Below are 22,093 nucleotides of genomic sequence, written 5' to 3'. Positions count from 1 at the left end.
GAACTCCTCATTTCAGACAAATCAGCATGGAGGTCGTGGGCAGAGATGAACACTAGAAACCCACACCTCCAGGCCAGGTCAGGATTGGCTGCACAGTAACCTGAACAGCTGTCACACAAGTACCATCTCCCGAAAGCAATGAAGCCTATTACAGGGCATCCAAGTCTCAGCACTTCTGGCCAAATTGCCTCCAAGGCAGAGCTGCAAGAACTTTCCATCCCATGACCATATGCTTACACAGTCACTGACACAAACGTGTTTCTGATGGGAACCAAGGTCAGAACATACCATCCTGACTCATGCCCCAGGCTGCCTCTGCCAAAGCAGAGGGAGGAGACTAACTGGAAGGCAGATTTTCAGGCATGGTGAGGAGCAGGAATAGAACAGATAAACTAAACAACTGATTTCCTGGAGAACAGACAGAGGTTAGAAAATGCCATCTCAAGAGAAGCTGAAGAATGGACTGATAGTCAGAAGACTTGGTGTTCCCTTCACTTGTCTTGCTAACCCTGTACAGCACAAAGCCCATCTCAGAACACATACTTCAAAAAGTCATTAGCAACAAATAAATGACTGACAACAGTTTTAAGTTTCCTGATTTAATAGTTCCTATTACACCTGTTATTGTCCTGCTGTCCAGGCCCTGACCAACTGAAAAGAACAGTCAAAAGATACAGAAACACCTTACAAATGTTTACAGTAACACTTGTCATAAGTGTTATAAGCCAATAACAAAATGTTTTTACGGATCTGCTCCCTTGCAGAATCAGTGGAGGTGTAATGCACTTTCATTTCAGCAGTGCACAGGTGTAAGACACTGATATACAGGACTAGCATCTCTTCCCCATATTCAGTTTCTAGTTTGGCATTCCTTGCTTCTCCAAACACAAAGTCATATATGCATTCAAAGCTTCACTTGGCAACTGTTTTCTAGTTATGTGTTTGAAAGAGGAAAAAAAAAAACCCTCACTGCATTCTGTTTTAATTTCTGTAAGGAACAGTGAAAAAGGTCAATTACAAGTAAGTAATAAAGTCTAATCACAAAGACACTTGCATTTTTGGTGATCAGTCTCTGCACTGTCACAACACTGCACACTGAATACTACTACTACAGTACTACACACAACACTTAGAATCCTGGAACGCTTTAAAAATAGACACTGTCCAAATTTAAGAAAAAATAGTGGCAGAATCTGTATCTAATCTTTACTCAGCACAAAAGGGAAAATAAGTTATTTACCTGTAACTCAATCCTCTGACAAACTTACTGCCCAGAAGATTTTGAATAGTAACTCTGGTTTCCTCCAGTAGATTTTTAGCAGCTGAATCTCCTACAGCAATAGCAACAATGCGACCAGGACTTCCATTTTTCAGTAAGTTCTGGAGCTTCAAGCTTTCTTCTGAAAATTCGTGAGTATCAAACTTTAGCACTTCCAAAATCTCTGCTGTGTCCTGATCGATCACTCTCACATTTAATCCTCGGGAAAAATTCTTTGTAAATGTATAACGACCATAGGCCAGCCCTGAGAAATACATAGTCTTTGACAGAAGAGTCCATGATAACTTCTGGTACCCATGCAACTCCAGCGTTCCTTCAGAGCCCACACCAATAAATTTTTGGCCAAATTCTGGCACATCAGCACCTTCATTTGACTTCCCATACAAAATAATAGTTGCTTTGGATTTATAGCGGCATTTCTCTGCTCCAACATGAAGCATTCCACCATCCTTTATCAGGATAAATCGAGTTCTCAAGGTAATATTTTTAGAACCTTCTTTATCATCATCAAAAACAAGTAACCCTAAAAGAAAAAAACAAAACTCCATAGGTTTAAGAAAAACTCAGACAGACTTAAAGAAACAAGTTTTGCAGTAAGTACAATAGAAAAAAAACTTAAGCTCTTACATATGTTTAAGACTATTTGAAAATGTAACTCCTACCAACTGCATTTCATTTTTCTACAGATTTTTTCAGTTTACTCCTATTTTTTTCTGGTAGAATTACTAACATACCACAGTCACCATAAGAAGGCAATGAGACTTCATACAAAGAAAGCTACTACACAAGTCTTGGTTTACTATATCACACAGAAAACTATGTCAATCCTTCACTGAAAAACAACTCTACATTGTCCATTCATCTTTTTAATGATAATCCTGTCCTGGTAGCAGGCTGAAAGTTTAAAGCAGGAGAACTGGTCAATAAACTGCAACATAAAACTCCAACATATTTTCCATGTAATCACAGAAGTAAAAACTTTGCAGTGAACTGAAGCATGATGTTTATCTTGCCATTTCATACCTCCATCCTGTATAACTATGGAGTGCACTGTAGCGTCTGAATTCAGACGGAACAAATCCCCTTTTTTGATAAAAACTCTCTTTTCAGGATCTTTTCCAGGGCTCCAGTTTTTAAGACGAGGATTCTGATCAGGACAGTTCTCTGCAATAAAATGTGAAATTCAGCTTTAAAAAAAAAAAAAAGTGTCATTACATCAATCAAGGCAGGATTAAAATGAACATAAGTCAGCCACTCACAAGCAACTTCCATCTCCTTCTGCAGTTACAATACCACAGCCAGTGATGCTATTCTATGTATTCAGGCAGCCAAAAAGGTACCTGAAAGGTATCTGAACTCTCCAGGCCTGGGAGGCATTCTTATAAGGAATTAAACAACTGATGACCACAGACTGAACTGTCAACATATACTGTTGATAACAGATAAGTTCAAATCACATCTGATTTTTTTTTTTTTAGATTTTCTGCATTACCTGCAACAGGTAAGGGAGAGATTCACAGCAGGCACACTAAGCACTAGATGCCCTAAGCCAGTTACCTAAGGCAACTAACATGGTTGTGAAGTACTTAAAATATCCCACCTTCATCAAAGTCCCTCCCTGTGTAAGAAAGGCTGATCCCTTCTTCATTTCAACCATCCAGAGTGTGGGTTTGCAGTTAAGGGATAAAGAGTGACAACACATCCTTAATATATTCAATATAATACCTTAGGCTCACATTAGAGCCATTTTGTGGGAGACATTTGGGTCTAAACTCAAGGTTTGTACTCCTTAGGAAGTCAGATTAAACATCAGACTGCAAACTCACACAAGAGCAGACATGCAATCGTTGCTGAAACCCCAATGAAGTTCTGGTTCTACACAGGCAATAACATCAGTCTACAAGGCCAGAAAAGGAGAAGCAACAAGAAGTGACAGGGTTGTGTGATTTGTGTGATTTCAGATGAAGCTCCAGTCATATAGTATTTACAACACACATCTCTAGTATATCAAGCAGCTGAGCACTGCAGCAGCACAGACACAATACAAAGACAGAAATGAGGAGTACAATCTTTGGTAAGAAAATCCAAGGAAAAGTTGGACTTAAAATATTTTTCTTAAGCAAAACACAACCAAAAAGATGCCAAAATAAACAGCTTAGCAGCCCAACTGACAGTAACAGTCAAAACAGTCTTTTCACATCTTATCTTCTGGAGAGAATCAGCCACACATCTGCAGTGCAACTTTGGGAGCAAAGAGCTGCTAGCAACAGCCCATTCTTGCAAAATCTAATGAAAGCAAAACTTATCCACAAGTTTAACACAAGCCAGCTTTAGTTTTGCTGACAGAAATGTTTTTCCTTTAGTGTTACTCTCCACATTTCAAATTGTTTCCAACTCAGGAAACCCACAGAAACCAAGATTTGGCTACCAGTGGGAAAAAATTAGCCGAACTGTGTAAGGGCAAAGACATCCAAGTAGTAATATATTAACTAAAGGTGTTTTTGTTTTTTGGGTTTTTTTTTGTGTGGGTTTTTTTTGTTTGTTGTTTTGGGTTTTTTTTACGGAGATATGAAGAAAACAGTACTTAAAAATGAAATTCAACACACAAGGGAAAGCCAAAAAGCAAGAAGCATTGTGATCAGCAAGACAGCTGAGCACTCACCGGATATGTGCAAGTCTATTGCCTGACTCACCCGGAGTCACTAAACCCCTTCCCCAGACACCACACACAATGAGGACTGTGAGGAAGAAACATATTTCCTGGCTGATAGCAAAGGGCAGTGTGAGGAAACCATGAGTCAGCAACCTGATGACTTCTGTTTAGTGCAATTCATAGAAAAGAAGACCTAGTAACTCCAAATTTTTCTGTTGAGTCAGTAAGAGGAGGTAAAATAAATAACTGAATATTTAAATTGAACAAGATAGTAAAGAGATTTAAAAAAACCCCAAAACCATTGTATATTATGATCCAGTAAGGAAGACATCAGCTTCAGAAGTAGGCACGTCTGTAATGCAAGCATACTTCTGAAGCATCGTGGATCAACTTTTTGGCAAATAGATCACATGTGCTCAGAAAAAAGTACTTTGAAATTCTGAAATTAGCAATTGCAGTGGGGTGCCAGGAGAATTTAAAATATTTAGTACTTCACCACGTTACCTCCAAAATTATTGATTAGACTTTACAGACCATAGTCATTGCCTCTATATTTAAAGGTTAAATGAAAACAGAAGCATAGCTCTGAAAATGTTGGGTAGTTATGGCCTTGCCAAATTTAACCACTTATGTTGAAAATCTTTCAAGTCAAGCCTCTGCTTCAGAGCACTTTTTTAAAAATAGGTCAGCTATCTTTCAGCTTTAGTTGCTTCCAGCAGAGTTTGGGGGAGAGAAGGAAGTAATAGTTTTGCAAATGGTGAAGAAAAAAAAAAACCAACCCACAGAAGAAACACTTTGCCTCCCCACCTCCCCAAAAAAAAAATCTAGAACCTTCCATGTGGTGGAGCAAAGTTTTGACATTTGGCAGGCAAAATGGCAGGAAACAGTTCTCACATGTAGGTTAATAGTTGCTTTCTACCTGCTTAGCCACCAAGTCCAGAGTTTTTAAGGCCTCTGGGAACAAGTTATCAGTGTTATATTATGTTCACCAGAAGTTTATCACAGTTTGGCAGCTAAATTTTGTGAGGATCCTGTTTATCATGGGCAAGCTCCAGCCAAGAGCAGCAAAGGCCAAGCAGAACTTTTCCTGAAAATCTCCCCAGCTTGTCATCCTGACCTTGAAGCACAAGCCCCTAGAAATGGGGAAGGAAATTGCATTTCCAGTGCTCTCCCCAATCTCCAGCACTCAAACTCCTTAGGAAAAAAAAAAAAAAAAAAAAGATGATGACAGGCAGATACAAGCAAGTAAGAAAAAAGAAACCAGCTGACAGGCAGGAACAGAAACTGCAGGTAAGTATCATTTTCCCTTTGGGGAAGGTATGCCGGAGGTTTAGGATTTACACACAATTACTACTAAGTCTCACATTCCCTCCTCTGTCTTTTAAACAGCCATTAGAAGTACTGACAATATGGATTTCCAATTAGCCTTTAAGAACACACCTATCTGGAACCAGTGGTGTTGGCTGCAGTACTGCATGTGCTAGGTTAGAACCTCAGCTCTTAACATTTCAAGCTGTTGGGAAACTTTTGGGGGAGCTGCTGCAACAACACTACCATAAGCTCAACATTTCAGCTAGACTTTCTTTGGTGACTGTAGGGTTTCCAAAGGATTCCATGGGTCCATGTTTATTCTTTTATTTTAGAAGAAAATGCAGGAAAACTTCAGAAAGACACAATGCAACAATTAATGATGACAACCGGCCTGGACTTCCAGTGAGCAGTAACGGGCTGTTAAAGGAAAGCAGTCAAGACCTTTAGTTACTCCTTAGCCCCTACGCAAGTCACTACAGTAGGCTTTAAAAAAAAACAGCCTTTCTACTAAATCACAGCCACTCTTCCTCAGTATTCCCGGTGATCCATCAACTGCGTGCTGACCGTGAACTGAGTATAAAAACCCTGCACAACTCAATGGTTCTGGAATAAGCTACCATGGATGAACCAAAATCATTCCAATACCACTTAACACATTTTTTAAAAAGGCAAACCATCTCCACATAATCAGCTTTTAAAGTATAAAGGGACCATTTTACCTACCCCAAAGCACAATACCTCACTTCTACTAAACCCATCATCAATATCTACAACGTTTATTCAATTGAAAGTTAAAGTCTTGGTATCAAAGCAGAAAAGCTTTTTCCTCCCCAAGGTACCTCTCAGTCAACTGGCGAAGTTACCCTTCAGCCTTCTCTTGAACTCAGCTGTAATAAAAGCACTTACTGGAGGTGTGCGCCCTTGTTACCAGTGACCTGGGTCACAACATAGCAATAACTTCTCCTTTACTACTTCCACAGGTTTCTTCACTTTCCTTTGTAATTATCAGGAAAACTCAGCAACTTGACCCAAGAAAAGATCTCAGCAAGCCACAACCAGGAGTGCTCCTACTAGATGTGTGCCTTCTTCCTATACTGTCATCTGGAACTTTCAATTGATTCAGCCTGGGTTGCACTGACTTTGTAAACCAAATCTTTTGAGTAACTATGCCACTGAGGCTTCTACTTCTGTTCTGTCACCATAGCCAACAGTTTCAATTCAAAACCCTGTTTTAGCTTTTAGAAACTTGACTTCCGCCTTAAACCCCCCCAAAAAACAACAAAACTCATGCTCCAAATCATGCTACCACCCTTCAGTAACTACACCTCACAGCAACTCCTAGGAGTATTTGCCCAGAGGGATGTATGCTTAGCAATCAGCAGTTAATCACAACACCTGTTCACGGTTTATAACCACTGACACATGTGGGAGGTTTTCCAAATTCCATGAAAGTTACCCAGTTTCCTAAGATTAGGTGGAAAAAAAGAAAAATAATCAAGGCTAATAGATCACAAAAGTCCGCACCCAAGTTGTGTATAAACAAACCAACTGCAACTGTTGGTGTAAATTCTAACAGATTTTCAAATGTTTCTACTTGAATACTTTTATTACCTTCCTTAGTTACAACTTGAATAGACAGGATTTGTCTGCAATTTGTAAACATGAGACAGCTGCTTCTGCAGACAAAAAGAATTACATTTATACAACATTCATGCTTCTTTCTCCCTCACCGGTAGTCTTTATTTACTGCTGTGCCTTTTTGCCTCATAAAGAAGCCTCAACCACTGCTTCCCTCCATGTTGAAACTGTAGTAACTTAACTTGCACTTAACCTTCAACACTAATCCCAGAGCTGAATTACTGAACTACGTTAATAGGGACCATAGCTTCTACGATGATTTTGTTTGCAAAAGAACTTACCATCTGGAGCATATTTTGAAGCTATTCCCAAAAAAATCCCCAGTGCAACAAAAAGCGAAAAGCTAGAAATGGCAAAGCAAATGAGGGTATTTTTATGCCTGTTGGCTTCTGCCTGGCGGCGGTGCTGATCCACTGGTAAGGACGGGAGTCTTGTCCGTGCTTCTTGTCTCGCAGAGGTGAACTCAGCTGCAGCATGGCTCTGTGAGGGTGGTGGAGGACGGAGAGGTGCAATTCTCCCCGGGACGTACCCTGAAGACCTGTAACTGCTCCCATTCTGAGGCCGGAGGAAAGCAGGGGAGCTCCCCCTGACATCAGTGTCTTGCATGTTATAAAGTCACTGGAACACACACACACACACAGGGAAAAAAGATGAGAGGCAGGCTTTCAGAATACAGAATGCAATACATAAAAGAAAAAAAAAACAACCCAAACAAAAAAAAGGGCAATTTTAACTCATATGCCTTCTTAAGAAGAACAGCCACTGAAACTATGGCTATTTACAAAGCATCAGTCACTCCGTTGCTAAAGTGTATTTATCTTGAATAAAATCAAACTGAAAAGCATCTGGTAAGGGAATACAGCACAGAACAGACCACTTTTCCATAGTTCCACTAGGTATTTTTCACAGTGTTTTCACAGTTAGCTTGTTTTATGTGATTAAGAAAGAAGCTGAACAATGAGAAAGCTAGCAACCCCTTCTTCCCCAGTTATGCAAAGAATGCCTAAGTGTATTTCTTCTGCAAGAACCTGAGCAAACTCCTCATTGTTTTGCTTTATAGAAAAGATGATGGAAGAGACAAACCTTCCTTCCACACTGGAAACAGTAAAAAGCATTTAAATTTAATATTTAAAATACCAAACACAATTTTATTTATATGCACGCTGATGCAACTTGGTCAATATTTTTATAGTTAGCTGAGGCATGTAGAGCCCATTAAACTCTTATCTTACTCACAGCTGGATTAGGTAGCTAGGTAAAGGTGCATCAGGAATAGTCCTGTAAAAAAAAAAAAATCACCTGTCTCTTGCTCATCAAACCTTATGGTTTCTCTTGCTGCTGAAATACCTGGGTTTGGACACAAAGCTTGGAAGCAACAAGACTCTTCGAGATCTTTGTAGCTATCATTCAGAAGTGAGTTATATTTTTACTTCAGTTGCAAGTATTGTTTCCATCTTTTTCCTGAAGCAACCAATGAAGAAAGCCTACCAAGAACAGCCTGCCCCATCCTCACCTCGTTCTAACCAACCATGCTTTCCTGCTTCGCTTTAAGAGATGCAAAACTGAATTTGACTCTCAGGCTTTCTGGTCAACTGTGTTGTACTGTACAGAGTATTGAGAATGCTGCCATGATTTTTTTAATTTTAATTTAAGTAGCATTTCTTAGGGATGGGAACTTTTGAGAACACTGCTTGAGTTTCAGTTAACTGAAACATAACTTTCTAAACTAAAACCAGAAGGAGATTTAGGCATAAGTTGTGTGTATTAAATAGCAAAAATGAATTATGAAAATAAAAACTACCAATAATGGAGAAGCATAAAGATCCTCTTTCTTTTCCATTAACAAAGGGAAGCCTGAGCTATACTCTGAAGTGCCAGGCACCCTGGTGAAGGAGAAATGTGACAACAGTAACATTATTCTGAGAAGTAGCAAAGGAGCTTTTTGTCTCACATGCTGCAAAATCTGATACTTCACTGTTTCAAGGCAAATGAGTTATTACTGAACAGGCTGCATTACCCTTTCATGGGAGACAATGCATCTCCAGATGTATGCACAATGACAATAAAGGCACTGAAACACTAACTGGAGTGGCCATTCCAGACTGCCAAGATTATGCCAAGTCCTCTAGCAGTGTTCCTTGCACCTGTTTGTCGTAGTAAATTGATTTTCACCATTCTCCTTTCTGTTCTTTGAGAAACTATTTCCCAAACCTAATCCACTGCTCTCAAACTTAACTGTCCAAAGCATTATGAGCACTGTGAAATAGTTCGCTTTCACCACATGTGCTTTCACACTCAAGCAGTCATCATTCAGCAGTGAAAACTCAACCATTTCTGTATTTCAGAAGTGGTGTTAACAGCTGAGTAGAGAAGGAGCTTTTCAGCTAATTCAAAGGCAGTATTTATGTCTAGCTGAAACAAATTCAAAAGTATATTTTTGATTAAAAAATAAAGCAACCTGATCCAGCATTGAGGGATTTTCTACAGTCTGGACCACCAACTTATTAAACCTGCTTAAAAAGTTTTCATATATGGCATTTATCTATCACACTGACAAAATAACTGCAGTGTGTTCATTATAGGGTGACAAAAACCATTAACAAGTTTGTTAATTGCTCAGCTGTATCAACTATATCCAGAACACTGATGCAATACTTAACTTACTTTTACCAAATAATTTTACCACAACTTCGCCTCTTAAAGTACTGCTAGCCCTTTAAAGGAAGAAGTCATTAATTACAAAAGACATCAAAACCACTTGTGTCATATTTCAAGCATATTTTGTTTTGTACAAAGCATTCCGCTTTGTTCACAAGCCTCATTTTGCAAACTATAAAAAAGTATTCCAACTACCCCACTCAAATGCAAACACAGGTCACCCTGAGGATGGGTGGAAAAGGGACTGTCTTACTCATAAAAAAAATAAAAGTAATGAAACAAAGCCATGTGGAGATACTCAGCACAACTGAAAGACTTACTGTATAGTTTTCCACTACACTGGAATCACCATTTCAACAGCCCCTTCCCACTTCATGTGTTATTTGAAATTCTCTAGTTGAAAGAAGGATATTTTCTATCCTGTGGAGCACATACTGGCTTTTCTTTAAAATTAAGGTACATTGATAATCTGATTCAAATTATTGTCTTGTTTGCTTCTACTTTGTGGAAGTCTTGAGATAGCACACACAAATGCAAGCACAACAAAGCAACAAAGACTCTCTAGGCCATAAGTTGTTGCATAAATATAGTTTGTGTAAAATGTAGGTAAAAAAAAAATCTCTTTGAACTATTTAAATGTAAAATTTCATTGCAATTTTACATATATCTGAATTTTCACATGTAACACTTTTTCCTTTCTCCACCCAAGGTTTTCTATTTGCTTTTGACCAGCGTCTATGCTGTGTTCCTTTGGAGGAAAAAAAAAGGCAAAAAATGTTGAGATCGAAGGTCACAGAAGACTATTTGCAATTAAAAACACCAGAGAGGACTGGCTCCTATCACCAGGATCTCTTAAACTCACAGAACTAGGTGATCTCTGAAAGGAGCACATGATCTGGACATGTCCTGATGGTGCAGTCCTAGAGCAGAACACCACCACTACTTCTACAACTGTACTACAGTAGACGGACTGATGCGGTATTTTACTTTGCAACTTGTTTCTGAGTGATTTCAGTAAAAGTCAAGTTCTTGCACAATATACAACCCATCACCTTATCTAAGAGTTACATAGAATTCAATCTGTATCTTATTGTCTGCCATGCCATGCAGGCAGGTCGCTATCTCAGTATATTCACAAACTTTTCATCCTTCAGTAGGGTACGACAATCTTTTCAAATCCATCTTTCACCACAGCTTTTAGTCAGGGCCACATGTAAGCATATGCTTTCACCTCACTAGTACCAGGGAAGCTTCCAATGCACAGATTTGGCTAGAGCATCTCAGATACTTCAGCCCATCTGCTGGAAGGCTACACAATTTGCATGTCACTCTTATAACTGGAACTACTTCTAATGCTCATCACATCTGCCAACTCAGCTTAAACCACCTTATAAAAAAAACAAACAAAAAAAACCCCGAAAAAAACCCTGTGTTTACTTTGCACAGTATCAAAGTAAAAACAGTGATTACCTGCAAGTCTGGCCCTGACAACAGAGCATCTGGGCTCCGTGGACAGCAAACGCCAGCAGGCAGACAGCAATGAGCCACTGAACAGGCTACAACATCTCCCGTCTCCTCACGTATTCACCCACCACTTTTAACTTGTGCCACTACCACACACTCATACAAGCCCACATTGTTCCACACTGGCACAAACTAGAAACATATGCACTGTACAACTAAGGGGTAACACTTGAGATGTAAGCATGCACTCAGAAGTGAGTAGCACGCTTATCTGTTACTTGATCCAGGGCTGGTTTTCTGGAAGGCAATCAGATGCTTTCATGAGGCAATCCAAAACACGATCACCCAAAACACGAAAAATACATCAAGATATTTCACATTTTTCTGATGTCAAATGCTTAGGGTAACAAAACATGTCAAACAAAATGCTAGAAAAAATCTGCACCCTCGCATACAAAGTTTTGAGAAGGTGCAAAGCACACTTACTTCCACACACTGCAAAGAAATTAATGCTTCCTTTAAAGCACATTTTAAGGATGTATAGTTCACAGGTCTTAAAAATAAAACAGAGAAACTAGAAGAAACACCACTTCCATTGGTCTGGGCTATCAAACACCACCAGTTGTAGCTGACCTTTTACCATACCGTTTAATTTCAGAGTATATAGTCACCATTAAGGAAAAGACTGTGGAAGGGTGGAGGGAAAACCACATGGATCAAGAAAATATTTACCCATGCAATAGAGGGACAAATCAGTTACTGCTGCTTTCCTGGCACAGCCACTTGTCTGGTATGAGATCAAAGGACAGTGAGAAACCCAGGAAAAGGGAAAGGGACAAGAAGTCAGTACTTAAAAGCTCCTAAGTAGCTACAATTGCTGAATATAAAGTAGTATAAAGCAGACTCTTATAAGTACTACATGCACACCTGTACAAGCCTCCAAGCTATTCAACTACAACAGAGTTAACAATTTCAGGACAGTATTTCAAGTGTCTTGGAAGTTCCCAGTTCAACAAATCTTAATCTCACCATTAAGAAAATTGATTGTTCCCAGTAAACACATGAGGTGCCCATATTTTTTCCTTTCTGGTTCCACATTTTCATCAACAACACATCTGGTTCCATATCTTCATCAGCAACCTGGATGAGGGAACAGAGTGTACCCTCAGCAAGTTGGCTGATGCCACCAAACTGGGAGGACTGGTTGATTCCCCAGAAGGCTGCGCTGCCATTCAGAAGGATCTCAATCGGCTCAAGAGGTTCAATAAGGACAAGTGCAAAGTTCTGCATCTGAGAAGGAACAACTCCATGCACCAGTACAGGCTGGTGACTCACCTGCTGAAGAGCAGCTCTACAGAGACTTGAGAGTCCTGGTTTATACCATAAGCCAGCAATGTGCCCTTGTGGCCAAAAAAAAAGCCAATGGCATCCTGGGATGCATCAAGAAGAGTGTGACCAGCAGGTCTGCTCCCCTGTCGCTACTCTGTCCTAGTAAGGTCCCATCTGGAGTCCTGTGTCCAGTTCTGGGCTCCCCAGCTTGAAAGGGACAGGGAACTTCTGGAGAGAGTCCAGCGTCCAGCACAGGGCCACCAAGATGACTGGAGCATCAAGGGACTGGAGGACCTTCCTTATGAAGAAAGGCTGCAGGAACTGGGGCTGTTTAGTCTAGAGAAGATAAGACTGAGGGGGGAATCTCATTAATATTGACAAATATCTAAATAGGGAGTGTCAGGAGATTGAGGCATCCCTTTTTTCTACTGTATCTAGCAACAGGACAAGTGGTAATGGGATGAAGCTGGAACACAAAAAGTTCAATTTAAACATAGGAAAAAACTATTTCACTGTGAGGGTGAGAGAGCAGTGGCACAGGCTGCCCAGGGAGGGTGTGGAGTCTCCTTCCTTAGAGGTCTTCATGACCTGCCTGGACATGTTCCTATACACCCCGATACAGGTGAACCTGCTTCTGCAGTGGGATTGGACTAGATGATTTCTAAAGGTCCCTTCCAACCCCTACCATTCTATGATTCTGTAATTTTCTTCCATTGCCTTGCTACACCTTCTCACCATGGTAACAGACAGCATGCTTCTAGAAACCCAGTTTTCCACATGTGTGTACAAAAGCTGGAATTATTATGTGTACAGTAAAACACACTAACACAGTTAAGAAACTGCTGGAAATCACGATGTTTGCAAGAGCCTGAAAAATCCCAACTGACTTTAGTGTTAAAACTCTAGACATCTTCCATGACATATGCTGTTTGCTATATGCCACCACTGAGTCTTCTCCCTTGCCCAACAGTTTCAGAAGAAAAATCAGAAGACAAATGGCACCGGTCAATAAGAAACAGAGATACAAAACATGGTAAAAATTATGAAATTTAATACAAAATAAGTTATATTGCACCATATTTTCTGAATTTCCTGTGTAGTAACTATTAATTTTTACTGAATTTTTTGGCATATAGAAGACACACAGAACTGTATTATATGCAACCACTGGAACCTACTTGAGTTGAGGACTAGATTTCCTAAAACAAGTCTTTCCAAATATCACAGATGAAAAGACAGTAATAATATTTACAGTATAAAACAAGACCTGTAGATAGAAGTAATCTTTGTCAGCTAGTCTAATAAAATCTTGTGAGCACATCAGTTTCCCTCCAGGTCAGAAACTAATTTCAGACCTACATACAAGTTTCCTCTCAGGCTTTCTTTCCCAAGGTAAACAACTCCAATTCCCTCACCTGCTCCTCGTAAGACCTGTTCTCCAGACCCTTCATCAGCTTTGTTGCCTGTCTCTGGGCACGCTCCAGCACTTCCATGTCCCTTTCGTAGTGAGAGGCCCAGAAGTGAACACAGTATCTGAGATTGTCCTCACCAGCACTGAGTGGCACTCACTGCCCCAGTCCTGCTGGCCATGCTACTTCTGATACAGGACAAGATGTTATTAGCACAGAAGACGGCTGCCCAAGGGAAGGAAACAAGTCATTTGTAGCCTGTGGAATATGAGTTTGTCTATTTAAACAAATATGAAATTAAAGGTCATCAAGCAAAACTACTCTTTGATTCACGGCTTAAAACATACACCAGAGCCATGAATTTAACTTCTAGACTCTTCTGAAAGCATTTGGCAGATCTTCATTAAGAATGACGCTGAAAGATCAAAGTGAGGTTTTGTACAAGAAAAATGGTTCCCTTCTCCAACGACAACTGGGCTTTTGTCCATGCACAGTTTGTGTGAATAAACTCTGTAGCAGTCTCTTGGTTTCACTCACATCATTGTCACAAAAACATTCGATGCAGCAGATGAAATATCTGACTTCTCAGAAAGTTCATGCACAAAATCTAAAAGATTTTCACAGTTCTTCTCCAGAGATGTATCTTACTATAGAAACTGCAGAGACATGTTAGTCTTTTCCAACTCCTGGACACCGCACATTGTCCTGCAAGCATTCAAGTGTTCTTAACTGATCTCAAGACACTGCTAAAAACATTTCTATCTTCAAGTCTTGTCCATTTTAACAAAGAAACCTAAGCCAGAAGCCACAGCACTGAATTATGGTCTGTGAACATAAAATGATGTCTGCTACTTTCGAGTGAATTCAGTTTCCCCCACCCCTATGACCCCTTTGTTTTTGTGTTTGACCCAGTTACTCTTTACAAATCACTTGAATATTGGGGAACTATTCTTTTTTTCATTCATTGTTAAAATGATAGCACGTTCTGCTGCAGGAAGTTATTCAGAAACCATTTGTTTCCTTGCTCACAAGTAGATCAGTCAGTGACCTAAATACAGAAGATCCAAGAGAGCACACTAGGAACGTGTACTGAAATAAGTAATGTGAATGGAATAACTTTTAGTGTTTCTTTCATTTTCAGAAACTAAAGATTTAATAACTTGCATACAAGATAAGAATGGAAATGTTGCATTTTAATCACACATCTGCCACTAGCTCGCTCTGTGAGTCACAGCTTATTTGCGCCCCAAGTCTGTAACATGAGAAAAAAACCAATCACTAGCCTCACAGGGACATTGTGAGGGTTAGTTTACAGAACAATTTAGTTTCCTTCCGCTCAGCAATGCATCCGAGTACAAGCCTACTTTTAAGCAAATAATTAGCAGCTTCCACTTGAAAGTCATGCATTCTCGGCATTCACCTTAGACAACCTGAAGAAGATGGCAGGTGAAAAAAATTGAAAACGGGAAAAAGTATTATTTGAAACTGCATCTTATATAGATGACAAGAAGCAGTATCTACAGATACCTGCAGTCTCTAGAACAGCACAAAGCCCATCTAGAACAGCTACAGCTTAAGACTTGACAACAGAAAAATTTCTCTGTAAAGACACTTAAGAGAAGTGAATTCCAGTTCTGTCACTATCTTGAATACTTGATGAAACAGAGATTTGGCTCATAATCCATTCAAGAGGAGGGAGATCAGATTAAGTATCTATTTTCTTATTATTAAATTAGAAAAGCTCTCAAAACCAGACAATAAGTACCTATGACAGTACAGAATATAGTAGACAGCGGGGAAAAGTCAAATCCTATACTTAGCTTTGGTCAAACAAATACTCTCATGAAAACCCTGAGTGTCTTTACAAAAATTACTTCATCAATAGGTTGTCATATTTAAAATATATTAAACACCTGAATCAGTGGCATAACATGCTCTCTTCTGTATCAGTAAATGCATTTCTTCCTTCATCATCCTGATTCTTTGTACTTATCCTGGTTTTCTTCTCAAGTAAAACTGTCAAGTTCTTTTTTCAGTCCACCTCAAATTTCAGTAAATTATACACCAACTCTTACTCTGCTCACCTGAAAGACTGTCTCTGAAGTTTTTAATTGTGCATTGGCCACAAAGAAAACAATGCTGCTTGAGAAGCTGAACTGCTGCAGCTGCACACCCACATTCTTTTGGACTTGTTTTGCATTGGTATGAGCCAAATTCAGTGAGTTTGCATTAAAAGATTATTATGCTAAGAGCTTCAAATCACATCCTCTGAGCAAATGGCTGTGACATCAGCACCTCTTAGCTGTTTGAACACCCAAAGGAGATATATATATATGAGACATATCCTTACATTCAGAAGTAGTATTGAGAATGCAAACGATGGTTCATGTCTCTTACAAGAAAAAACAAACAAACACACAAAGAGGTTCACGAACCTGACTCAGTACTAGATGGTATGAACTTCAAGAATTTATATAAGCTCAACAAGGACTCAAAAAGAGCAGTTAGTCAAGGATTGCTGTATAAATAAACACTGCCTCAAGCTTAGGAAGTCCCTGAACTGTAAGCTCTTGGAAGCTGGAAGCAGTAGTATCATTATGCAGTATCCTTACCAGACATCTATTACTCATTGCTGTCAGACATTGGGTAACTGCCTGGCTGGACACTTTGACATGATGTGGCCCTTCTTCCACGATGCTTTAAGATCGCATTGAACCATCTTCTTCTGCCCCTACTTTTTCAAAATCACCTCCTCCTATGAAGACTAAAATCCCTCCTCAGTTCAGCCACTGCAATTGTCTCTTGACATTATCACCAGAAAACATACCTTCACCTGATGGCTTAATGTGCCAGACTGACATACAGTAGTTGAAACACAGGAACAGTTTTCATTTTGCTGTAGGAACTGTGGCCTCCAGCAGAAAGGCAGGGCTAAATCCATGGCAGCACAAAGCCTTCAAAGCAGCAGTCCTGTGAAAAGAGAGCTTCTATAGCTAAGCTAACACCAGATAACTTAACCATTATGTGTGAATGCTCTATGGCTCTAAGGTATCACAGGAGACGCAGAACTATGCTCGTCGAGAGCCCGGTGAATTACATACATTGATTTAACTCACACAAATAAAACTCCTGTACAATTTTAGAAAACAAAGAACACTTTCCATCATTTAGCATTTTTATAAAAGTCACAAACAGCATATTTGAAATTTCAAAACAGAAGCAAGCCTTCAAAAAGTAAAACAAAGACTTCTAATCCAGCATTAAGTATGCATTCTGCTGAGCTGGTGGCTAGATTCATACTTGGGATTACTGTGGTAAATTCCTTTCTAGGAAACTCCGAGAACTTTGCACCCAACAGCCAAGCCCTGCAATATCTTGCCAGGTACAGCTAGACACTTGGCACAACTGCACTACTCTCCTTTTTTCGTCTCAATCCCATGTGGCAAAAGGACCAGAGAGCTACCAGTATGTTTCTTTTTGTTAACCTATTTCACAACAAAGGGACAGAATCAGTTGCAAAGTTTTGAAGTATGCATTCTTCAATGTCTTCAGTATTTCCTTTCCATATTGGCAAATACAGTGCTTTTTTCTTTGTTCAACATATATAGTTTTCTACTTCCCCTTCACTTCCTTTCTCAGTATTACTATTCCAAGAAAACATTTGTTTCTACACCCACATCTACAAAAAATTCATTCCCATTTGTCTTGCCAAAAACATCTCCATTCAATCCGTAATGAAATCCTTTGTACTAAAAATATGCTGAGAATAGATCAAGCCTAATCATGATCTAATTCCAAACATGAAATTGTAATTTACAACACAGATTTGAATCACATTTTGGTGCATAATTTCGGTGATTTACTAGAAGTGTCTCGCTAATGCAAAGAATGAACTCTACCAATATACTATGCTCCTATCACATAATCTTTTGATATGTAAAATATGAGATGGAAAACATGAGATTTACTAGATGATAATTTGGTGCAAACACACAGGATTTGAAGAACTGAGCTGCCAGAAGCACTGTGGGACAAGCTTCCCTGCAGAGACATGTGATGTAGCCTGTGAGCTGAGGAGATCTTTTAGCTGTTGGGCAGGGGTAGCAGGGTGCTACTTCTACAGCTATGGAGGCTGTAGCAACAGCTCCTAGAAAACACTGGGCAACTCCTCCCCAGTTGCCCTCCAATTCCTGTGTAACGAAGAACAAAGAGGAGGTGGAGCCCTGATGACAGGGTAGTTAGGTTAGTGCCTTCCCAGGGTTAAACAAGCAAAGGGCTACCTCATATTCAACAAGTAAGATAAATATAACTGAATCACCGAATGGCATCCTTGACATTTCTAATGCTCATATTTTCCTTTCTTTATGTGGAAGAAAAATAAAGACCTGCAGAACAGTGCTCATGTTCATAGAGTGGTAGGGTTGGAAGGGACCTTTAGAGATCATCTAGTCCAACTCCCCCGCAGAAGCAGGGCCACCTAGATCAGGTCACATAGGAACATGTCCAGGTGGGTCTTGAAGACCTCCAAGGAAAGAGACTCCACACCCTCCCTGGGCAGCTTGTGCCAGGGCTTCCTAACCTCAACAGTAAAATAGTTTTTTCTCATGTTTAAATGAAACTTTTTGTGTTCTAGCTTCACCCCACAACCCCTTGTCCTGTTGCTAGATACAAAAGGAAAAGGGGATGCTCTTTAATTAATTAATGAGATTCCCCCCTCAGTATTCTCTAGACTAAACAGCCCCAGTTCTCGCAGCCTTTCCTCATAAGAAAGATGTTCCAGTCCCCTGATCATCTGCAAACAAGACTGCAAAAGACTTCCACACTGAGAAGCTGAACTGACTTATTTCAATATGCACAAAAAATAGTATGCTAAAACTGCTTACGAAAGATTTTTCTGCAACATGCTGGACACAAGATAAAGGAAGTTAATGACTGTGCTTTCTAGTAAAATCAAATTAATAAGTTATTTGTAATTAAAGAACATTCCTAGTCCCAAATTGCCACAAGGTATATAGATAGCTACTTGCATTTTTGGAGATAATGTTGTTTTCAAGTATATAACTTGGACCGAAAAGCACCTGTCTCACTGCACCCTATCATTACCCAAGGAATTAAAACCAACCAACCTTTCAAATATTAATTGAGGGAAAAAATAAAATCTCAACTAAGGAAGCCCCACAGTTTGCTAGGACTTGTGTGCTGTACCTATTTTTACATTCACGTCTTTGAGGAAAACCAGCTTTTTTCTTCCCCTGCCCCATCTCCTGGTTTGCCAACTTGGAAGAAATGTTAACTGTGCCACCAAATGGCAACTCTTCAGTCACAGAACCAGTCACAGCTGGGAAACTTTTAGTGGATTTTACAAGGCCTGTTAAAAACAACAGCTTTTCCACACAGGGGTCACCACCCTCTGAACTGCTTAGTGCCTTCACCAATTCTTGACGAACAGGTTAAATGCTTCCAGCCAATACTTACTACCACTTTCCCCACTAAATTCTGTGGGACTAAATTGATACTGTTAATAATTACAAAATTCCTATGGTCTGCCTTGAAAAAAAGAATATATATCCATGCCTTAAACCACAGCATGCCACAGCTACTGTTCAGATTGGACACTAGAATTCAGAAGATACTTCTGCAATTACATTTTAGCAAGGACCTCACAGTAAGCCCTCATTTTCAACCCTCCAATCCTCCTGTCTTTTTCTTCCTGAATACCTTTGCAGCTGAGTGAATTATCTTTGCTTTACATTAAGCTGTTAGACACTTTGCTTAGCTTGAGACGCTGGTATACATTCTGCAGGGTGCTGTATTAGTAGGGAGAGAGCAAGAGGAGCATGCACAACAAACTTCATCTGGCAGATCTCCCATTCGCACAGGCAGTGCGCAGCATCCATTTAGACAAAGCACCTCAGAGCTACAGACTCCTAAGAACAAAGGTGAACCTCCCTTCCTCTCTACTGCTACCCATGGGCCATTTCATATCAGTGATGAAGATAAGGTGTTACACATCTTTTCCTGCAACTCATCAAAACCTGACTGATGCCAACTAAAAATCTCAAGTACTGCTCTATCTTCCTTATTCTATTGCCTTTGTGAAGTCTCAGGCACTACTTATTTTTCGTAACTATTCGGGACCATAAAACCTCTTCCTTTAAAAGACTTCGTGCCACTCGTTCACATTCAAAATAATAAACAAGGATACTACGTTCAGCACGCACCCCTAATCTGAACTGTGATGTCGCACCAAACGTCGCGCACTCATCACCACGCACTTTCTTTTATTTGAAGGGTTCAGATACACAACTCCCACTCTTTTTTCCATGCCTCCAGGCAAGGCAGGCAGGCTGCTGCTTAGCTGCCACGGGAGAAGCGATCGGCAAGAACCCTTTCCACGGCAGACGCCTCTCAGGGCAAGTCCCGCCGGAGCGAAGCTGTGCAAACGGTGTGAGCCCAGCCTTGCTCCCCAGCGCGACCCCGGCTGCGGCACCTGACCAGGAGCGCTCGCCAAAGCCGTGATGCGCTTCCAGCGCACCCCCGCCCGCCGCACCTGACGCCAGGCCCTGCGGAGGGGCGCGGAGCCCACACCTGCCGGCGAGGCGGGGGGCGGCGGGGGAGCACGGCGGGGGCTCAGGCCCCCTCTGCGCCCGACGCTCCGGACGCGGTCGCACGGGCCCAGGCGGCGCAGGAGGCTCCTCGGGCAGCCACGGCTGCGCCCGCCGCCTCCGCTCCCTCCTCTCCTTTCTCTCCCCTCCCACTGGCCCCCGGAACAAAAGAGGCCGGTGCGGCGGCAGCCGGACGGGCAGCCGCGGCGGGCTGGCCTGCACCCCGGCGGCTCGCCCGCGCCAGCAGCCCCAGCCCAGCCCGTCGTTTCTCGGACCCGGCCTTGGCCGAGCCCACACTCACCTGGGCCCGGCGCGGCAGCGCGCTCAGGGCGGCGGCATGGTGCTCCCCGCCCCGGACACGGCGGGAGGCCACCCGGCTGCTCACCACCTCCCGCCGCTCCCCGCCCCAGCTGCTGCCCTTACGCAATTGGCAGCAGCCGCCGCCTTTCTCCCCCCGCCCCCTCCCGGGGCAACGTCTCCGGCCCCGAAAGGAGGCGGCTGTGCCCCGCTGCTACGGCCCCGCCTCCCACCGCCCTCCGCCTCCACGCCGGGGAAGGATCGGGGCCGCCCACAGCCGCGGCGCCCGCCCCTCGCACCGCCCGCCGCTCGCACCGCCCGCCCCTCGCACCGCCCGCCCCTCGCACCGCCCGCCCCTCGCACCGCCCGCCCCTCGCACCGCCCGCCCCTCGCACCGCGTCGGGGCCGCCAGCTCCGCGCTCTGTTGGGCGCCTCGTTTCCTTGTGCGGACCGCCAGAGCGGCGGCGCCTCTGACCCGGCCCTTGAGGTGCCTGGCCCGGCCTGCAGCCCCGACTTTCCTCCTTGCCAGGAAGGAGTCCTGCAGCACCAGGGACTAGCGGGGTGGAAGAATGCAGGGGAGCACTTTGTACCCCTGCCCTCATTCAGGGTTCTTCTCAAGGCGGTTTGGGAAAAAGAGAAATTACAGCTAAAATACCAAACACAGGGTTAGGTGCCCGTGTCCGACTTAAAAAAAACAAAAAAACAAAAAAACGACGTTAAGAGAGCACAGGTGATGGCAGGGAGATGGGAAAGGTCCGCGTTGTCCGAGCGCAGGCGAAGGGGCAGGAGTCAGCGAGGGGGGCACAGCGTGCGGCGGCCGTGAGGAGAGCGGGGAGGGACGCGCCAGGCAGCATTAATGAAGAGCAGAAAAGTACGGGTGGTTTTCGGTACCGGACTGGACGCGAACAGACAGCAAAGTTACTTACACGAGTCGTAGCGCGGACAGTCTCTGACCTGGGAAAACAGCTGGCTGGAAAATCTGATTCCGCTTTCTGGGAATTATTCTTTTTTTTAAAAAGACCGACTTGGAGTAAAATCAAACTAAACCCCAAATTGTTCTGAATTTCGAGGAACCAGTGTCCGCAGCTGTTCCATAGCAAACTACACCAATCTGGTTTAGCAGCTCTGAGGAACCGTGGAGTTCCAGTACTTACCTTTGCTGGGGACCCAGACCTCCAGGGCACCTCACACTCTCTCAGCTTTGATATAGATCTGACAGCGAGTTTCTCTTAAATTTGGGACCTCCCACCGTTTCCAGCGCACCGAGGTTGGGCCAAGCTCATTACAAATCCGAACAACAACAAAAAAAAAAGTTCGGGAAATACAGAATTTTCCAACATAATGACTTCCTTCGTTTCCTGACAGTTGGAAACGAAATGATAACTCATTTATATTCCTATAAACGCTGCCCCGATTAACTTTAGTTCTAGCGATTTCGTCTTTGTTTACC

General features: G+C 42.0%; 1 protein-coding gene across 3 annotated transcripts in view; it reads right to left on the bottom strand.

Moving 5' to 3' along the window:
- CEMIP2 (cell migration inducing hyaluronidase 2) overlaps positions 1-21,883 on the bottom strand; it is a 51,365-nt gene extending 29,482 nt beyond the window's left edge. Inside the window, exons 1-5 of one of the 3 annotated variants that reach the window (XM_062018098.1) lie at positions 20,648-20,751; positions 16,569-16,711; positions 7,163-7,499; positions 2,303-2,443; positions 1,241-1,802 (exon numbers count right to left, since the gene is read on the bottom strand). In XM_062018098.1, the coding sequence (XP_061874082.1) occupies positions 1,241-1,802; positions 2,303-2,443; positions 7,163-7,487 (1,028 nt within the window). In that variant the 5' untranslated portion in view covers positions 7,488-7,499; positions 16,569-16,711; positions 20,648-20,751. Of the gene's footprint in view, positions 1-1,240; positions 1,803-2,302; positions 2,444-7,162; positions 7,500-16,568; positions 16,712-20,647; positions 20,752-21,797 lie in introns of those variants that run through there. The other 2 variants (XM_062018101.1, XM_062018100.1) reach the window with 2 other exon arrangements.
- Between the last annotated feature and the right edge of the window lie 210 nt (positions 21,884-22,093).

This window comes from Colius striatus, chromosome Z (assembly GCF_028858725.1).
Source record: "Colius striatus isolate bColStr4 chromosome Z, bColStr4.1.hap1, whole genome shotgun sequence".
Lineage (NCBI taxonomy): Eukaryota > Metazoa > Chordata > Aves > Coliiformes > Coliidae > Colius > Colius striatus.
This window is presented reverse-complemented; position numbering and strand designations above follow the sequence as displayed.